Source organism: Strigops habroptila, chromosome Z (genome assembly GCF_004027225.2).
Source record: "Strigops habroptila isolate Jane chromosome Z, bStrHab1.2.pri, whole genome shotgun sequence".
Lineage (NCBI taxonomy): Eukaryota > Metazoa > Chordata > Aves > Psittaciformes > Psittacidae > Strigops > Strigops habroptila.
The window spans coordinates 46,884,253-46,903,856 of record NC_044302.2 but is presented as its reverse complement, the minus strand read 5'-3'; the positions used below and the strand labels follow the sequence as shown (position 1 = coordinate 46,903,856).

The 19,604-nt window shown below is 43.9% G+C and overlaps 1 protein-coding gene across 1 annotated transcript in view; it reads right to left on the bottom strand.

Annotated features, from left to right (window-relative positions):
• The window catches only part of SVEP1 (sushi, von Willebrand factor type A, EGF and pentraxin domain containing 1), a 125,831-nt gene that overhangs the window by 9,539 nt on the left and 96,688 nt on the right, over window positions 1-19,604 (bottom strand). The window contains exons 38-46 of the mRNA XM_030471193.1: window positions 15,947-18,726; window positions 14,523-14,748; window positions 13,264-13,419; window positions 12,249-12,312; window positions 11,360-11,533; window positions 9,564-9,737; window positions 7,548-7,721; window positions 5,923-6,099; window positions 4,850-5,020 (exon numbers count right to left, since the gene is read on the bottom strand). Coding sequence (XP_030327053.1) covers window positions 4,850-5,020; window positions 5,923-6,099; window positions 7,548-7,721; window positions 9,564-9,737; window positions 11,360-11,533; window positions 12,249-12,312; window positions 13,264-13,419; window positions 14,523-14,748; window positions 15,947-18,726 — 4,096 coding nt within the window. The remainder of the gene's footprint in view (window positions 1-4,849; window positions 5,021-5,922; window positions 6,100-7,547; window positions 7,722-9,563; window positions 9,738-11,359; window positions 11,534-12,248; window positions 12,313-13,263; window positions 13,420-14,522; window positions 14,749-15,946; window positions 18,727-19,604) is intronic.

The following is a 19,604-nucleotide window of genomic DNA, read 5'->3' as shown; positions in this document are numbered from 1 at the left end:
AAGCTGGGATCTCATTCTCTTTTTCTGCTATTGTGAAAGCAATCAGGGGATATGCAGACCTGATGTGCTGGGGAGAGAATGGGAACCATTAATTATGACCTCAGTTATTGGTAGTAGATCTCACATCCATAGTATCAATCCTATTCTTTGAGATCCCCTGGTTGGGATCCATGCCTGAGAGTTATCTCCACAGGGCACAAAAGCATTACCCTGCTGCAAGACAAACATGGGTAAGAAGGGGAAAGTATAATTTCTGGTATCTGCTCTCAGCTTTGCCAAAAAGCTTTCCTGTGGTTGCAAGTGAACAATTTCCTCCATGCCTCTGTTGCTGTCTCACAATGCTCTTCTGTGTGGACAGGGTATGAACTTTTTGGTTGGCAGTTCCACACTGACCACTCCCACCACTCTCTGACCACAGCAAGATATGGGCAGAGGGCAAATAGACAACACAGATTTTAGATCATTTCAGAAAGAAAAAATTGGAGTCAGACAAGCTGTGTCCATCTGTGCAGCCTGCTGAGTCCTGCAGGTGTTTGTGATCGGTGGATCCAGGCTAATACTTCTCACCCTGAAACTCAGATCACAATCTGGCCTGCAACCCCTAACCAGCAGCAATTTGGGCAACTGCAGCTGTGGTGAGAGCTCTTCCAAAGAAGCTAATGATGTCTCCTTTTTAATTACAATATTTACGTTAACAAACCTGTTCAACTGGGCCAGAACATTTCAAGAAGGCTTAGTACACATTAAGAATCAGCTCACAGAGCCAAAACCAAGAAATGCAGTGTGAGTCATTACGTCGAGTGCTTTCATGCCGCTTCTGATGTAGACCACAAAGGCTTGGATCCTGTATGCCTTTTGTTAGGCAAATCCTCAAATGAATTATACAGCAGTTTTGAAAGATCATTTTGACATGTGTCATGAAAACACAGGTCACTCCTCTCAGAAACATCGTTAGTCCTTTTTAGTTCCCCTTTTAGTCCTTTTCATTTCCCCTTTCAGGTGAAAAGAGGGGGTGGATGTTGTTTTTCCTCTGCATTAGTACACCAAAGGGCAGGTTATTCTGCTTTGTTTTCCTGCACTACACCCCGATAATCTGACCACTTCATCACTTAGTTTTTTAAGTAATTTTCCATAATACATATTCCTCTGAACAGCCGCAGTAGACTCCATGGTGTTGCAAATAGGAAACATGTTTGACAGTGCTTTGCAGATCAGCCCTTCCAGGCTGCTAGTAACCAGTGGCAAGAACCTCTCTTTGCAGAAGAATAGAGCCCTTGGCATAAAATAGGGTTCTGTGTAACTAACAAATATTAAATAAGCATAAAAAGTAAAGCTGGCGATACTGAAGGGGCAGCTGAAGAATCAAAATCCTTACAATCTGAAGAGATAATACCCGAATATTTTTTCTCTAAATTCAAGCTCAGGTAAAGTAGCTGTCATACAGAAATCCCTTTAGTTCTGTAGCCATCACAGTTTAGACAGAAATGACAAGATACTTGGCAAACTTTTCAGAAAAGGCTCAGTGCTCTGGGAGCGTAAATTCAGGACTTTTGATACCTCTTGACACATGAAGTAACTCAGGTGCTTTTACTGTGCATCTTCTCTACTTGGCTACTCGACAGGTGATTCTTCACAGCAATGGCAAACCATGGTCACATAACCAGGAGAAACCTGTATTTCAGGAGCATCTTCTATTCCTGAAACTCCTGTTCAGGAGTAACAAGCCTAGTTCTTTGGCTCTGAGCCTCCTCAAAATCATCTATTGATAGGTGATTTTTAGGCAAGACCATTATAACTATTAGATACAGAATTCTAAGAGAGGGCCTGCTTTCACAGAGCAGGGCAACTAAGCTTGTCTAGGTCTTAGCATTCACAGTATCTTGCTGTCAGAATTCATATAAAACAAAAATTGGTGAGGGGACCCTGATTAGTCAGGCTTAGCACAGTGTAAAATCCTCCATCTCCAGAGAGTTTCTGACCTAAACAAAAATCGCAGAATCATAGAACTGACTAGGTTGGAAAAGACTTTTAAGACCATCAATCAAGTCCAACCATTACTCCAGGACTGCCAAGTCCACTACTAAACCATATCACTGTATCATGAGGGCCTCATCTACACAGTTTTTGAACACTTCCAGGGACGGTGATTCCACTACTTCCCTGGGCAGCCTCTTCCAATGCCTGATCACCCTCTCTGTGAAGAAATTTTTCCTAATATCCAATCTCCCCTGGCGCAGCTTGAGGCTGTTTCCTCTTGTCCTGTCACTTGTTACTTGGGAGAAAAGACCAACCCCACCTCATTACAACCTCCTTTCAGGTAGTTGTAGAGAGCGATAAGGTCCCTCCTGAGCCTTCTCTTCTCCAGACTAAACACCCACAGTTCCCTCAGCCATTCCTCATCACACTTGTGCTCCAGACCCTTCACCAGCTTCGTTGCCCTTCTCTGGACCAACTCCAGCACCTCAGTGTCTTTCTTATAGTGAGGGGCCCAGGACCGAACACAGATTTGAGGTGCAGCCTCACCAGTGCCCAGTACAGCGGGATGATCACTGCCCTGGCCCTGCTGGTCGTGCTATTTCTGATACAGGCCAGGATGCTGTTGGCCTTCTTGGCTGCCTGGGCACAAAGTGGCTCATGTTCAGCTCCATCAACCAACACCCCCAGGTCTTTTTCCACCGAGCAGCTTTCCAGCCACTCTTCTTCAAGCCTGTAGCATTGCATGGAGTTGTTGTGGCACAAGTGCAGGACCCAGCACTTTGCCTTATTGAACCTCATACAACTGGCCACAGCGCATTGATCCAGCCTTTCAGATCCCTCTGCAGAGCCTTCCTCTCCTTCAGCAGATCAACTCTCCCAGCCAACTTAGTTTCATCTGCAAATTTACTGAGGGTGCACTCAATCCTGCCATCAAAATCATCAGTGAAGATATTGAACAACACTGGCCCTAACATTGAGCCCTGAAAGTCTCAATGGGGACCTGTCGTCAGCTAAATGTGATACCATTTACCACCACTCTTTGGGCTCTGCCATCCAGCCAGTTTCCAACCCAGCGAGGAATACACCTATCCAGGCCATGAGCAGCCAACTTCTCCAGGAGAATGCTGTGGGAGACAGTGTCAAAAGCTTTACTTAAGTCCAAATAGACCAAATAGACAATGTCTACAGTCCTTCCCTCATCAACCAGGCAGGTCACCTTATCGTAAAAGATCAGGTTGGTCAAGCAGGAGCTGCCCTTCATGAACCCATGCTGACTGAGTCTGATCCATTTTCCTGCATTTGCTTTATGATCATACTCAGGATGATCTGCTCCGTGACCTTCCCCAGCACTGAGATCAGCCGGACAGGCCTGTAGTCTTCAGGGGTCTTCCTTCCTGTCCTTTTTGAAAAGAGGTGTCAAATTGTCCAACCTCCAACCCTCTGGGACCTGCCCATTACACCAGGACTGCTGACAAATGATGGAGAGTGGCTTAGCAAGCTCCTCTGCCAGCTCCTTCAGCACTCTTGGGTGGAACCCATCCAGCCCCATAGACTTGTATATGTCTAAGTGGAGCAGGAGGTCGCTAACCATTTCTTCCTGAATTATGTGGACTTCAATCACCTCCCCATCTCTGCCATCCAACTCAGGGAACTGAGTATCCTGAGGATGGCTGGTGTGACTATTAAAGACTGCGGCAAAGAACCAAGTAGGGAGGAAGTACTGTTGCTTCTATGGGGAGCTGAGACTTGCAGGAGAAGAGGCAGACCTGACAACTTGGATGTTGGCTCTAATGTTCCCAGATGAGCATTCTGGCACCTTTCCTCTTTTGTGGGAGTTCTCAAGCTGAGGGAATGAGGCTGCTAGTGACTGGCCACTGATATGCCCTGAGGTTTTTTGCTTCTAATACTCACATTTCTAAGCAAAATACCTAACCATAGTATGGTTGCTGTTACACCACCTGAGATAAGAATTCAGGGTGCAGCTAACTGACTGCTCTATTGCTACCCAGCAGCAGCAGGCTAGTCAAGCTTCTGATGCGAAAATGGCAGATGGCAAGGTCTTTTCCATCAAAGCGCTGTGACCCTGAAACCTTTTTGCTATGCCTCATCCTTGGTTTCCTGCACTACAAGGAAGTTCTAAGTTAGTGTTTGAAAATGATTTTATTTAACTGTTTAGTTTATCATGTTTTCTATGATTTGTATTCATTTCCCCCATTTTCTGTTAAAAATTTTTTATTTATTTGAATCTTCCGTGTGAAAGAGTTAATTCTGTAATTTAAACAAACCAGAAAGTGACATTTTCCTGCTGGTATGCCAAAGGTGGAAAGGCTAGACTTTGTCTTTGCTATTTTGTTAAAATCATTAATTTTCTGCAGTACTTGGTGTGTATTTTAGTGAGCTGTATCAACCTATAAAACCTTAAGTATTTTATTGCAAAACAATTTTCAGGCGCTGCCATGCTCTAAACACAGTGAGAGGCTAAGCAACCACTGTATCTTTTTGTTTTTCTGCAGTTCTTCATCTTTGACTGTGAAAAACAGACTGGCAGTGCTTATCTGAAACAGCTCAGCATGTCAGAAAAATGACTGGTTCTGTCACTGTCTCATAGAAGATGGGAGGAGAGAGGATCTTAGGTGTGGGATACAACATTGTATCAAAGTGATCTGTAAGATTAGCAAGGACTAAAGAGAAAAATTGTGGAAGCCTTCTCTTCCACTTGGAAATAAAGCAACATCCCGCACTTTAAAATGCACTGGGTAAAACTATGAATGTACCGAAACTAGCAAAGAAATTCACTTTTGTCTTTATGGCAGCTAGGATGACACCTCTGTGGTTATGGCAAAATATGCTGCTGTTCATAAAAAAGACTTACCTTTGCAGGTAGGTGGTGTTGTCCATGTTCCATTTTCTAAACAAATGCTCCGCAGGGGCCCTTCCAGCATGTACCCACTGTAGCATGAATAGGTGACCATGTCTCCATACTGATAGAAGCTACCACGAATCAGAGCATTCTCTGTGTGAGCTGGGGGGCCACAAGATATCTCTAAACAAAAGAAATCACCCAGAGGCTGGTGAGCTGCAATAGTTTGAAATATGATCATTTCTAACCCTGGACATAGCACTGTGCACAAAGGACCTGGTTGGTACCAGGGAGACACCTCTGGTGGGAAATCAGTAAGCAGGACTTCTTCATAGTGCACTCACCTCAGATTCTCAGGGAGAATCTGTACATACACCCAGTGAGCAGGAAGATGACCAGAAATAGCAGTTTTAGGTAATGCAACAATGGCTATATCCACCATATAGACTGGAAACTTTCAGATGGTCCCAAGGATATACATGAGACTGGGTTTTTAGAGTGAGGTGATGTCATTGTCTGAACTAAACAATATTGCTTGCAAGAAGCCAAGAAACTTTCAGACATGCCTTCAAAAGGACCCTATGTCTCCTGCTAGTGTCAATAAATACAATAAAAGGCAGCACCTCTTCCTACAACTGTTGTCTTCATCCCCCATAATCTCACAGAAGTAATTCTCAGAATGTTTAGCGTATACAACAACCAATCTCAGCTCCACTGCTTGCAAAAGGTAAATTGAGGAGAAAATTACAGTAGGGCCTAGAACATAGAGGGACAAATGCTCTTGGGGCACCAACCCACACAGACACATTCTGGATCCTTTTAAAGAAATAGTTCTGTTACAAAAAAACTGGAAACAGCTCTTCTGTGGAGCTTCTTAGGTCACCTTTATATGCCTGAATCTCTTCAAGCAATCCACCTCTTCAAATGGCAATAGCAGACAAAAGCTCTCTTCTCCCAGAATAACTGCATCTAGGTGGAGAGCTCTGCTGACAGGTCCGTGCTGTCACTCTCCTGTGTGACACAGCTGTGGTTACCAGCCCTCTGGAGAGTACCAAGCCCTGTGGAACTGTACCTCATGTACTTACTTTCACACTTAGCTGTGGCTGGAGTCCAAGTCTCATCAGCATTACAGGTGATCACAGACTGTCCTTTCAGTTGGTAGCCTTCCCTGCACCTGATGGATATGTTCTGACCAACATAAAAATCCACTTCGGACAGAAGGGCATTCTCTGGGATTATGAAAGGAACAGGACAAGGGTTTGCTGTTCAAAGAAAGGGTGTGAGGGAAAAGGAGAAGGGAAGGAAGAGGCTATTTTAGAATAGTTTCTGCAAATTTCAAAACCAAATCATACGAAAAGCAATAGAAACAGATGCTGCACACAAGTCCAATTTGTAAAATTATGAGATTTGGGATATAAAATAATAAAAGGTTTGATGCTCTGCTGTCACATGGCTTGCTATCATACTCTACTGATACCAGTAGAAGACATACTAAGGATTTAAGAGGGGAATATCCTAATTGTTACAATCAAACCATTCTCTCTTGTTCTTCCTGTTTACTATAACCTTACTATAAAAAAGGAACCAGACCTATCCTACTTCTTGTTCTGTGGGGCTGGATCAATCAAGAGCAGCAAAAATACAGGTGTCTGAGCAGAGACTTACAATAACATTCATTAGGGATTAGAATTTCTGATAATCTTATTTATTGCTAGCTGTAGGCTTGATGAGCTATTTTTGCATGGAATATTGATCTCATTATGAATGTGGAAAAGGTTGGACTCTATATACAGCAGAGATTGATGCCAGTTTTCTGAAACTAAAATCCTATGAGTTCTTTGCAATACAAAAATTAAATGTCTCAATTAAGCACTTTAAGACTACAGCAGATCTTAAAATTAGTTACAAACACATACAGCATCAAGGAAAGCTGTTGTGGGTGTGTGTGCACAGCGCACATGTGCATAAGGTGCTATTTCACAGAGTAATTTACACAGCCATGAAGTCCAACCTCCTCAAAGCAGGGCCAACTAGGTCAGAAGTTGCTCTGGGACTTGACCAGCTGAAATTTGAGTATTGCCAAGGATGGAGATTTCAAGTCCTCTCTGGATCCCTTGCTCTTGTGTTTGAATGCTGTGATAGTGAAAAGTTTCTTCAAACACATAACTGAAACTTCTTTTGTTGCAACTTCGCATCCATGGCCTCTCATCTTATCATTGAGCACGTCTGAGAAGAGTCTGGCTCTTTTTTCTCTACATTCTCCTAATAGTCAATTGTAGACAACAATAAAGTCTCCCTTTTGCCTTCTCCAAACTTCTTTTACCTGTTTCTTGTACATCAAGTGGTCGACTACAATGGACTCCATTTTATATCAGCTTTTCAACTAAAGGGAACTATGCAAAACACAGCTTGTTCTTTTACTGTCACAAAAAAACCACTCAGACAAGATTAATATGTCTCAGTAACTGCTGCCTTTGTTCCTCTGTAAAAATGGGTTGCACACCAATAGATCTCCCAACATAGGCCAAACCAATCTTTTAAACTACAAGTGGCAAATTCTGCTCATGGCTACTCCAGAAGAAAATTACAGTACATTGCCACAAAGATCTGCAGAATTTGTTGTCGTTTATTGTCAGTTTAAATGAAGAGCAGCCTAGCCTTTTGAGCTTACAAATTGAGACCACTTTTTCAATACAAAGCAAACACACACGTTTACAGAGAGGCAAGGGATTACTCCATCTTCCATCTCTTGTGCACTCTGCTGCAGGTTCCCCCTCCAAGCTGTATCCCCTCTCGCAGAAATATGTTATTGTACTGCCAACTGTATTGTTTTCATAAATCGCCTTCCCATTCAGCAAGGAAACTGGAACTTTGCATCTGGTCTCTGCAAAGCAAGAGCTCTTATTAATTCAGCTTGATATTAGACCTGAACTTCCAACAATTCCTGAATTACTTACATAATCTATTTAAAGTAGCATCCACAGACTAATAAATCATGAAGAGCATTGACGAGAGTTCAGCAGCCCTGGGAAGGCAACGTAGCCAACCTAGGGAAGGAGCTCCATCCAGTGATAGAGAAAAGCCACAGCCACATATTTTTAAGGTCAGCAAAAAGTGGCAGTGCTGGGCAGGAGAGGACACATTTATGAGTTCATACTGGGCCCGAACATGGAAATACTTCTTTCTTGACACTGAGAGATACCCCAGAAACTTGCAGCCTCTTGCACCTTCCGTTTCACCTCACAAGAAATATCAGTGAGATGCAGGATAGGTTTGGTGCAAGATGCTGACACTGCTGTTACTAGTTGCTCCCCTCAAGATTCTCAGCTGTGTTTATCAAGCCAGCAGGCAGACAGTCCAAACTGGGTTACTACTGCTACACAAGAGACTCTGTTCTATGCCTCCTTTTCCATTTGATTTTCCTAGATGGTCTGTGTAATGGGATGACAGAAGATTACACTATCAGACAGAGACAAGGCCATCAGGCAAGAGGAAGAGAGGAACTGGTGAAATGGCTGTGCTCAACATTGTTCAAGATGGTCTTCTTGATATCTGTTCAGCACTGATAGCGTGTGACTTTTTTGTGGATGTCCCCTAGCAACTTTCCAGGTTGCTACTATAGGAATCTGCAATGCATTAGGCGCTGCTGGGCACAATGATCTCTGCATTGTGTGGTTTCCCAACACTGCATCTGATGGTCCCTAGCCCTCATGCAGTCTTCATGGCTCTGGTGGCAGGAACCTCACCTCCTGCCTTGAATGAAAGATCGTCATCTTCCATTTGGTCTTACTTTGGTGAAGCTGTCACAGCATGCTAGTCCCCTCTGAATCTATGTGTGTAGCTGGGTGCGGAGATATCAACATGCCAGCTCCATGAACGAATGCCAGGAGCAGCTAGAAAAGCAAGCAGGATGCTGGGTCTAGCATCTAGCTAGGGAGATCTGAGGTACACGCAACAAGGACAACAGCCTGAATGGAAGTGTGATGGGCAAGAATCAAACGAGTGTGTTTCTGTGAAGAAAGAAAAAGTGTGAAGCCCAGGCTCAGTATTTTCATGGCAAAGAGGCCAGGAATAGAGAACACTCAAAAGTTAATGATGCTGCAGTTCAATAACCTTCTATATATTTTACATTTTGAACAGAGTCATCCAACAACAGCGGCTATCTGTTCAAACTTGGGATCATGTTGATAACCTTGTTTCCACCCACACCATATGACACAGACAGGTCTCGCTCTGCACTCATTCTGCTAAGGGAGCACCTCAAAGCAGTCATTTGCAAAATCATACATTCATGGTGCTTGTTCATGTGAGGATTGCGGAGGTTAAAGGCTCAACTACTGAGACTGTCCTTAGTGCCCATAGATCAGAAAAAGAGTATCAACATAATAATTGACTACAGAAGGCTGCTGGGAGAAAAGTTACTCGTCCTCGCAGCCTATCACCTTTTGTTAGGGGTTTGATTTTCTGAGATGGCAAGTAACCTCATCTCTCATTAAGCTTGTTAAACTCCAGATTAAAACCCTAGGAAAAATGTCCAGGCTCTTTCTGACTTGGAAACAGGCAGTGTTTCTTGTGACACATTTCGTTTTTCAAGCACCTTTTTTGATGCACATTACAGAACTTTTTCCCCAAACCAGATTTATGATAATATGATATGCATGCGCAAGTGAGGAGCTATTGCTTATCCCAGATCAGAGCACACCAGGCCATGAAACTGAATGGTTACCTTCACATGATGGCAAGGGTTTACTCCAGCTCCCATTGGCAAGACATGTGATATTCTGGAGCCCTACAAGATGGTATCCAGAGTTGCACACAAAGGTCACATTACTCCTGTATGTGCTTCCTGTAGAAATGGCCTCTGCCTTTTCTATGGAGGGATGCAGTCCACAAGTAACTCCTAGGAGAGAAGAAAACTTTCTGGCTTTATATAAGCAACGAAGGCCATTCTGTCTTATCTGTTATATGCTGACAGTTCTGTTCACTCACTGAATCAATGGAAAGATGGGAAGAGAGCAGCTGTGAAGCATTATATAGGGAAGGGTTATACAATGCCTTGCCTGTCCTCTCTCCGGGGGTTCAGGCTGCAGGCACCTGAGAGAGAATGTGCCCAAATGTATTTGATGGTGTTATAAGCTATGAGGTGTTGTAGGCTTAAATTATAGGTCTAAACTAACAATAGTGTGTGTGGCTTTAAACTAACATAGTAAAACAGAGCAAACTGTTCTAACTTGCTAAGACGTAGGGAGTAAGGAATATCTGGCTGACGGGGGAAGGAACATCGTGGGATAACAACTAAGAAGACAGTAAATAAGACCAAGGATGCTAACTTTCAAGATAGCAGAGTGGTGCCCAACACGGAGCGAAACTGGAACAGAACAGAAGCAAGGACATACCACTGCTAATTCAGCCCTAGGACCCTGCGAGCATTCACAAGCACTGAGGTCATGCAGTAAACAGTGAGGAAGACTACTGGCGATCACCAGAGACCCCCACTCAGCAAGAAAGCGCATGTGTAATTAGAATGCAAACATTATAATTAGTTCCTGGAAAATTTCATGAATATGTAAATAATTTCCTGGAAAAGCTGTAAACATGCATGAATATGCTAAACATATAGCTGCTGTTGGCAAGTGATGGGTGCGCTCACCTTTGCAAAACTATTTGCATGTGTGCCCAGCGCTGCAAAAAGTGCTGCTGCTTTCTAAAACTCCCAATCGAGCCTTAAAGAGTTTCTCTGACAGACTTTTATGGTAACAGTGTGTTCAATCAGAGTGATCCAGAATATTTCTCCAGAGCAGGCCAGAAGGTGCATTTGCAGGCTCCTTTGCTCTCTGTACAGTGGAAGGCAATCTCAAGATGTCCCCAAGAATAAATGACAGTAGTTAAGAAAGATCTTTCCCCCCTGTCCCTAACTTACTGTGAAGACCAGGCAAACTGGTCAAAGGCGAGAGAGAAGAATGCAAGGGGTAGGACTATGACATCACCATGAGAAGGTAGAAAATGCTTTATCAGTAAAGACTAAAATCTTGGCATTTCATTCATAAGCTGTATGAAATAAGTCATAAATCCTTCTTTGCATGCTCCCACAATTCTCACCTTGTGCAGCACAGAGAGCCAAGATTTGATCCTAGGCAGCAGAGTCCTGACCTCCAGACATACAGAGCGGGCAGGACATATTAGCCTTGGCATAGCAGAGACAACCCATCCCAGCACATGGTGTCCAAGGCTCTGCACACCACAATGCAAAGCAAAGCACAGAAAATACAGCAGAGCACACTCCTCCCCTACTGACCTGAGCATGACTCCATGCTTGTACCATTTTTATGTGCCAAAAGGAGCTCCCTTCCGACCAGATAGGAGCTGTCAATGAGAACTTCTCTGTTAGCTTTTCCCCTGGCTCCTCCTGTCACAGCCCTCCAGCTGGAGGGGGAGACTGGGAGGAAGGCAGCAAAAGCACTCTCTCGGTTTGTTCCCCAGCTCTCCTGGAAAGCTGCCACCATGTTGCTGTGCTGTACTTACGCATGCACGAAGGGGCAGAGGGGCTCCACTTTTTGTCAACGTGGCAAATCCTTCGGCTTGGTCCCTGTAGCTCAAAGCCAGGGTCACAGCTGTAAAATACCTCACTGCCAAGCAGGAACTCCTCTCCTTGAACAGATCCATTTTCTATCATGTCTGGGAGCCCACAAGAAACCCCTGTAACACGAGGAATATGTTCCAATCAGACATAATGCACATGTTGTATCCAGTTCACAGCTACTCCACAGGTTTTACTCTGAGAAACAGGGAAGGAAGACAGTTAATTTGGGCATTCCCAGATATTTGCACCTGTGTAGAACAGTATCATGCTTGGTGCTTCTAGTTCTTGCTAAAAGACAAAATCTGTTGTGGCTGTGATGGCAGGAAGTCTCATGAAATTCCACTGTAGCCACTTACAGCCAACAGCTGATGTCCATGTAAGTATTTTTGTAGACATATCCTCTTTTGGCACTGCAGTCACTGGGCATCAGACATCTCACACAAGTGAAATACCTTTGAGAATGAGTATTCACAGAATTGCATTTGAGGATGCTAAATACCTGTGACTCCTGGCAACTAACATGTTCAGAGGTCCTCAGCAATCCCAGAAATCATGACTCAAGCATCAGAATTATTTAAAGTTGGAAACTGTCTGCACAACTTACTTAAGGATACAGAGGCAAGGCAGAAAGGTGTAGTGATTTCCTTCATATTATTACCGGCACACACCAGCAATTCTGCAACTTTTCCAGGATGTTATCAATGGTACTTACCAAAACTTTTAAGCAAATGCAGACAGTATGAGTAATAAAGGAAAATGAACATTAGTGTTTCCTGTTGTGTAATTGTGTAACTTGACCAACAGTAATTTATAAACTCAGGTGGAACATACTTCTGCACACTGGCACTGTGCCACTCCAAAGCTTGTCTTCTTGGCAAGTCCGTTCTGTATCACCCTGTGAAACAAAAGAAAATGCTCAAAGAACAACTTTACTTTGTGAGCTATTTTCTTCCACCAACTCTAGTGTCCAGCAAGGCCAGGACATTTTCCCTCCATGTGCAACCCACATAAAGAGATAGTTAAATGCTACAGCCACATCTACTAACAGAGTTTAGGGTATGACTCCTTCCTGCAAAGTGATGAGTATTGCTTATAAACCAAAAGTTTGTGGGACCAGTTAGTCAGTTCTCTTGTCCTTCTCCTGGAGCATCAATTTTCTCATCAGTGTTACCACTCTTGTTCCTAGGAATGTGTTATGATGACCAATTTTCTCCTTCCATGACTCACAGAAAATCTAACTAGTGGTTTTTTTCAACAACAGCACAAGGTTGTGTTTTATAAACATAGCATACTGATTTTGACCACATCCCAAACAACTCATTCTTTAAATTTGCTTATAAATAATGTTATTTCTTTCTTAAGTATAGGCCTTATAGCCGATCAAATAGCCCAAGATTAATTTCTTATTTTATTCCAAGCCATGAAGAACAACATCTAAATTTGTCTCTTGAAGTAATGTACTTCCATTACAAAGCAAACCTATTGATAAGGGCAGCCATCTGACATGTTGTATGGCATCACACACAAGGGAATTTGCTTCCCAAAGGAAACAAAGCAAGACTTCAACAGCTGGGAGACAGACTGACACTAGGTGGCGAAGCGGAACTAGGTTTGTTCCGTTAAAACAAACAAACAAACCAAAGCACTGCAAGGCTAAAGGACAATCCCAGACATACCAGGAGCCTTCCTACAGACACTAACAACAACAACAGCAGATATCCAACTTCTGTGGCAGTTAAGGGAATATATCAATATGTACCAGACACAATACATTCTCACAGTCATCTCATAAGAACTGAAAATGACAACTAAAGGTTTAGAGTGGTGGAGATTTGAGCTTGCTTACTTGCAATTCATAGCCAGAATCACATTTATAAAGAACCACGTCTTTGTAATTGTATCTAGTGCCAACCACAAATCCATGGTCTGGAGACTCTGGGGTCCCACAGGACACAGGAATGCAGATGTCATCAGAGAATGGCGGCACCCAAATGCCGCTCTCCTGAAAAACAAATGTAATTATTAGAAGTGTGAAGGCATCACTTTACATGCTTAATTCATATCTAAATGAAAAAGGTAGCAAAATCGTAGTAAAAGCATTCAGTGACGGTGGGTATACAGATGTGATTGATGTAATATTATCTGTACAATCCTTAGTAGAACTCAGTAATTTAAGTAACAATTTAGAGATGTCAACACAGACTGGAGCACAGCTTTGGTAGGAATGTTCAGCTTGGACTTACAAGACAGAAGGAACGAAAAGTACATAGAGAAACAGACGTTTGGAAAAGCAAGTTCACAATACAAGGTCACCTAATAGCTCAGGAAACACATCAGGAGAAGAATGAAAACTACAGCTGTCTGATTCCATGACTAAGTCCTTCAGCTGCCTTGCCAAGCTCTCTAAGGGAAGTTGGATACCTGAAGAGATACTCATCAAACAAACCTACTGCTACTTCCACAGATTTTTGAAACAGCAAAATAAGGAGAAAAGCTTTCCTTATGAAGAGCTGAATCTGCAAAAACATGCATGCTCAGCTTTTCTCCTGTAAGCAGACTTACTGACTTAAAAGAGTCTATTTACAAGCTCAAGTCAAAGTTATCCATAGCCAATATGACAAGAGGTTACTAGCAGAACCAATGAGGATGTTTGCTCTTTAACATACAGAGGATTCAAGTTGCTACAACTGCACAGTGGATGAAAATACGTGCTGCCTGTTACTATGGAGAAAAAAGAGCTCTGCATGCAATCCTCAAAATACATTAGAAATCTTGGACATACAAAATACATTCGAAATCTTGGACCTAATTTTTTACAATCTGGGACATGATTTTTTCCCTGAAATTACAAAAGGAATGCTTTTCTAAAGGACAGCATTAGTTTTTTTATGGAAAAAGAAATCAGTAATTTATAGTTCTAAATGTTTATACATGGAAAACTAATAATTGCTCCTACTGCACAACAAGGAATTGTATTTCTTTTGCAGGACATGCTCTAAATTTTTATTTTGCATGCAATTAAGGGCAAAAAGCTAACATGGGCAGGAGGAAGATTCTTGAATTCAACAAAGCCAGCAAAATAAAAGAGTGCTAGTAACACTATACCTTGCATGTAGATGTGCTTGCTCCCACCAGAGTATAGCCTTCTACACATGACAAAGTGATGTTTGTGTTCACAGTGAAGGTGTCCCCAAGTACTATTACATGGGTGATATTTCCTGGGAGGAGACACTTTCTGGGGCAACAGGAAATACTTTTAGGAGACCACTGTCCATCTTCCTGGCAAATGCATACGTCCACCTCTGCCACCATTGTGTAGCCTTCCAAGCATCTGCAACACAGCATGAAGACCTGACCACAGAGACACAGCTAGGGATGAGCTAACCCATAAATTACCAAGTCAGACTTTTCAGCCTTAGCTGTTCATAAGCACACCTTGGGATTTCTCTATTATTTCAAGGTAACCCTGTAAGAAGCATGCCTGGACTGAGTTTATTCTATTGCAAAAGCTGGAAGCTTCAGACATCACCTCTGGCTGCTTCATGCGGCTGCAGTACCACAACGGAAAGTGAGTTCGTGGCTTTAGCGCTGAACGCTTTAGCGCAGTTCCGGCACTGCACCTCCCTTTTGCAAAGAGGGCTTTTGGTTAGGAAAACAGTCTGACAGTGCCAAGCAATTCTAAGAATGATCTCACTTTCTTCCAAGAACAAACCAAGCCTTAGGCTGGCCACAGGCAATTTCCTTACACATTTAAGGCTGATTTGTTCTGTTCCACATGGTGCTTCAGCAAGAGCAACTCAATGGCTTGCACAACTGGGTTCACTAGTAGAAAGGCATATGCAAGCACCCCCTTCACCTTGTTGAAGATGCATGGAAATGACTGATACCATTAAATTCATCCACATGCCATCTCCCAGTTGTGTCTCATACTATTATTTGCTTCTACTGCCAAAAAATATCTCCCCTTCTGCTGAGGAAGTCCTCACTTTGGAGAAAGAGATCTGCACTCTGCACACTTTTGTAAATTAACAAAAACCTCTTTCTCTCATGTCTGACAAAGGAGTAACTTTGCATCAGCAATACTTGCTGACAGTGCAGTGTTCCAGTACAGAAACCAGGATAAGAGGGAAATCAGCCCTTCTGTATTACCACAGACACCTGAAGCAGGAGGAAGATGTAGAAGGGGTGTCAAAAGCGGAGAAAAACTGAACACCCTGCTGGCTGCTGCTGCCACCTACTTACTAATAAAACCTGAATGTGCAGACCTGTGTTTGAGAGGAGAAGAGGAACGCAAAGGGGAAATGGGAAATCAGAGGTGGTGAAATGCAGCCCAAGAGGCTGAAATACCTTGCTTGAATTTTGACAGTGGTCCAAGTAATATTTTATATGTGTACGGGAACGTGGGCTTTGTCTATTTTAGCATGTGATAGGGCTTAACTTTTCTTTTAGCTGAGAGTGCATAAAGGTTCCATCTTCATTCCTTCAGAGATTATAGGAAACAGAATGGCAGGAGGCAGCAGCATTCTTACCTGTATTGGATCTTGCTCCCATAGGTGTAAGTGTTCCCAAGAACCTCTGCATTTGGGACAGAAGGCGGTGGGCCACAGCTTAACAGCTCACAGCTTGGGTATGGCTTCTTCCAGACACCAGTCTCCACACAAGTCAGTTCTGGACTCCCCTGCATGACAAAACCTGTCAAGCAGGTATAGACGATGGTGTTTTCATCTGTAGAGCTGCTCCCGTTGATAAATGTGTTAGGGATGACGGGTGGAGAGCCGCAGGAAATTTGCCCACAGCGAGGAAACCCAGAACTCCACTTGCCAGCTGCCTCACAGGTGACTTCAGAAGGCCCTAGCAGTTTAAAGCCCTCCAGACACTGAAACTGGGCACTCTTCCCACAGCTGAAATCTGTACCAAGCACAACCCCATTCTGAATCTGTGGTGAAGGACACAGACAGGGTAGGCAAGATGGAAGACTTCCACTCCAGGAGCCATTGGATAAACACTGACGTAATGGATTGCCACGTAGCTCATAACCAGCGAAGCACACATACTGGGCAAATTCCCCATAGGTAAAGCCTGAGCCATTTAGAAAGCCATGGGAGATGTCTTCAGGAGGTCCACAAATGACTGGCTCACAGTGTGGAGCTTCTGAGTCCCAGGTACCATCACTCTGACAGGTGAGTGTAGAGACTCCTTCCAGGCTATATCCTTCATTGCAGCGATAGTGCACTTCTTTCTTAAAGCCAAAATCTGAGCCAATGGTTCTCCCGTTGGGGAGAGGCAGTGGCACAGGGCAGATCACAGCTTTGCAAACTGGAGTGATTCCACTCCAACTTCCATTTGCAAGGCAGACTCTACTCCTGTCCCCATCTAACAGGAAACCTTCATTGCAGCTGTACTCTGTATGCCTCTGGAACGTGTACTCCCCTCCAGCCACCTGCCCATTTTCCAAAACTGGTGGTGGGCTGCAGGAAACAGGAATGCAAATTGGTTCCCTGCCGCTCCATTTTTGGTTCTCTTGGCATCTTCTCTCCGCGGGACCGTTTAACTGGTATCCAGCATCGCACTCATAGTATACAACACTCCCATATGTGAAGTTTTCCCCTGTTACATTCCCATTCATAAGCTGGGCAGGTGAGTTGCACGTTATTGCTTTGCAATATGGAGCAGCATCACTCCACTGCCGACTTGGCAAGCACAGTCGTGTGTCAGAGCCAACAAGTGCGAACCCTGGCTTACAGGTGTACTGCACTGCACTGCCGAGCGTATTCTCAGTGAAGTGTAAAAAACCATTCTCCGGGGGTGATAACAAGGTGCATTCTATTGAAACACAAGTGGGGGCACTGCCATTCCAAGCCCCATCTTCTTGACAGGATAGAACAGGGTTTCCCAGAAGCTCGTAGCCAGAGTAACATGAGTATAAAATGATAGTTCCAAACAAGAAAGTGGTCAGCTGCATTGCACTGCCCACCTTCAAAGAACTTTTCAAGTCTTTCAAACTGTCAGCCACTAACATATGCAAAGGAGAGGGACTCTCTGTAATGCTCTCCTGGACCGAACGCCTTTCCCCATGCCTCACTTGCATGTACTCACCAAAGTCAATGTGGGGAGGCAGGCCACAGTCTGTTGGGAGGCAGGCTGGTGTGGAGCTAGACCAGCCTGATTCTTCACAGGTCTGCATGGCAAGGCCAGACAGCTGGAAGCCTGGCACACAGCTGTAAATGACCATGGCCCCATAACTGTAATCTGCACCCTCCACAAAGCCATTCTCGATGGGCTGAGGGGGCTGGCAGTTTATTGCTTTGCAGGAGGGAACCTCTGTACTCCACTCCCCTGTCTCCAGGCATCTCAGTGTTTCCTCCCCTTGGAGCTGGAAACCTCTGTCACAGGTATACCTAACAGTCTGCCCATAATGGAAGTTTGTGAATGAGTATTTGCCATTGAGGATCTTCTCAGGCCTTGGGCATTGAATAGGCTTGCAAGCTGGCCTTCCCCCAAGCCACTGGCCATCTTCTCCACAGAGGATAGTTGTGTTCCCCACCAGTTCAAAGCCTGGTTTACATGTATAGAGGGCTGTGCTAAGGAAGGTGAGGCCCTGCACATCAACAATGCCATTCTGAATTTCTTCTGGTTGGGGGCACTCCACAGGAATACATTCTGGCAAAGGCAAGCTCCATGAGCCATCAGCCTGGCACCTGATGGTAGACTCTCCTTTCAGTAAAAACCCATCCACACAGATGTATTTCACAGTGCTACCAAAATGAAGGGATGAGGTCAAGGGGTCACCAAAGGGGATGTATGGAGGTGCAGAACACTGTACTACCTTGCAAAAGGGAAAGGAATCATTCCATTGTTGGGAGGGCAAGCATTTCAGTACAGAGGAGCCATGCAAAACATAACCCTCCTTGCAGGAGAATTGTGCAACACCGACTTGGTAAGTCACTTCCCTCAAGACCAGCTGGTTTTCTGCCAAGGGTGGTTCTGGACATTTTGTTGGCACACACTTTGGGCTTTGCTTTTTGCTCCACTTCCCAGACTTCTGACATGTCCAAGAAACATCTCCAATCAGCTCATAGCCTTCATCACAGAAAAATTCAACTTTGGAGCCCATATCAAAAGTTTCTCCCTTGGAGTAGCCATGATGGATGGGTGGTGGTTTACCACAGCTGAGGGGAACACAGTGAGGAGGTGATTCACTGTACCACTGCCGATTGGCTTGGCAGGTAAACACTGAGCTCCCAACCATCTGGTAGCCAGACTCACACTGGTAATTTGCCTGATTCTCAAAGAAGTGCCCGGTTGTTTCCTGCAAAACAGATAAGAGAGGGACATATCTGAAGATGTGTAACAGGGACAATAGGAAACTGATTTAATTCTTTGTGTTCTCTTGGTTTAGCTTCTAGCTGAATCCCAGAGAGCAGTAAAGGCTGTCTGCAAAGGAATGAACGCAAATAACTGACACAGAATGTCTTGCCTCAAATGATGTGCTCTGCTGTCAGGAAATCTGACAGCAATATCAAAACAGAAAATTCAAGGCTTAAAGGTAAAAGCTATAAAACAGTTCCTCTGCCTTCCCCCTTCCTAACCCATGAGGTCAAAAGATGTGTAGACACAAAGACAGAAAAGAAATGGGTCAGAAGAAGCTGCCATGAAATGGCCTATTGTTGATATGATTATTTGGCCTACAGGCGTTTTCAGGGCTGGAGCCCTCAGATGTACTACTACCGGGAGATGTTTATAAATGCCTAGATATGCATCTACAGTGCCTTGAGCAGCCAGCTCAGAAGCCCCTCAAAGCTGCAGGCCGAGCTCTGACTGTGGTATTAAAAAATGTCTCTGACTGGAAGGAATATCTGGAGGAGTGGTCCTACCTATGGAAGACACACAAAATGATATGCGTTAATTAGAGGATGTATCAGTGTGGCAGTCTGAACAGAAATTGTTGCTATTACTGCTGGAAGCCAATTCAGGGAATGGGTGCAACATCCCCCAATTTTTAGCAAATGCAGATTCCCTGGTAGCTAGATATAAGAAAGGAGGGGGGGATGTTCAGGAAAAAGAAAAAGCTTTAAAAATTCAAGATTAAATCTTTGCAACACTGTTTTTGATCTTCCTTATCACAGTATTACCCTTCTGCATCAAAGCACAACACATGTTAAGTAGTTATTACAGGTTTGGGCTGCC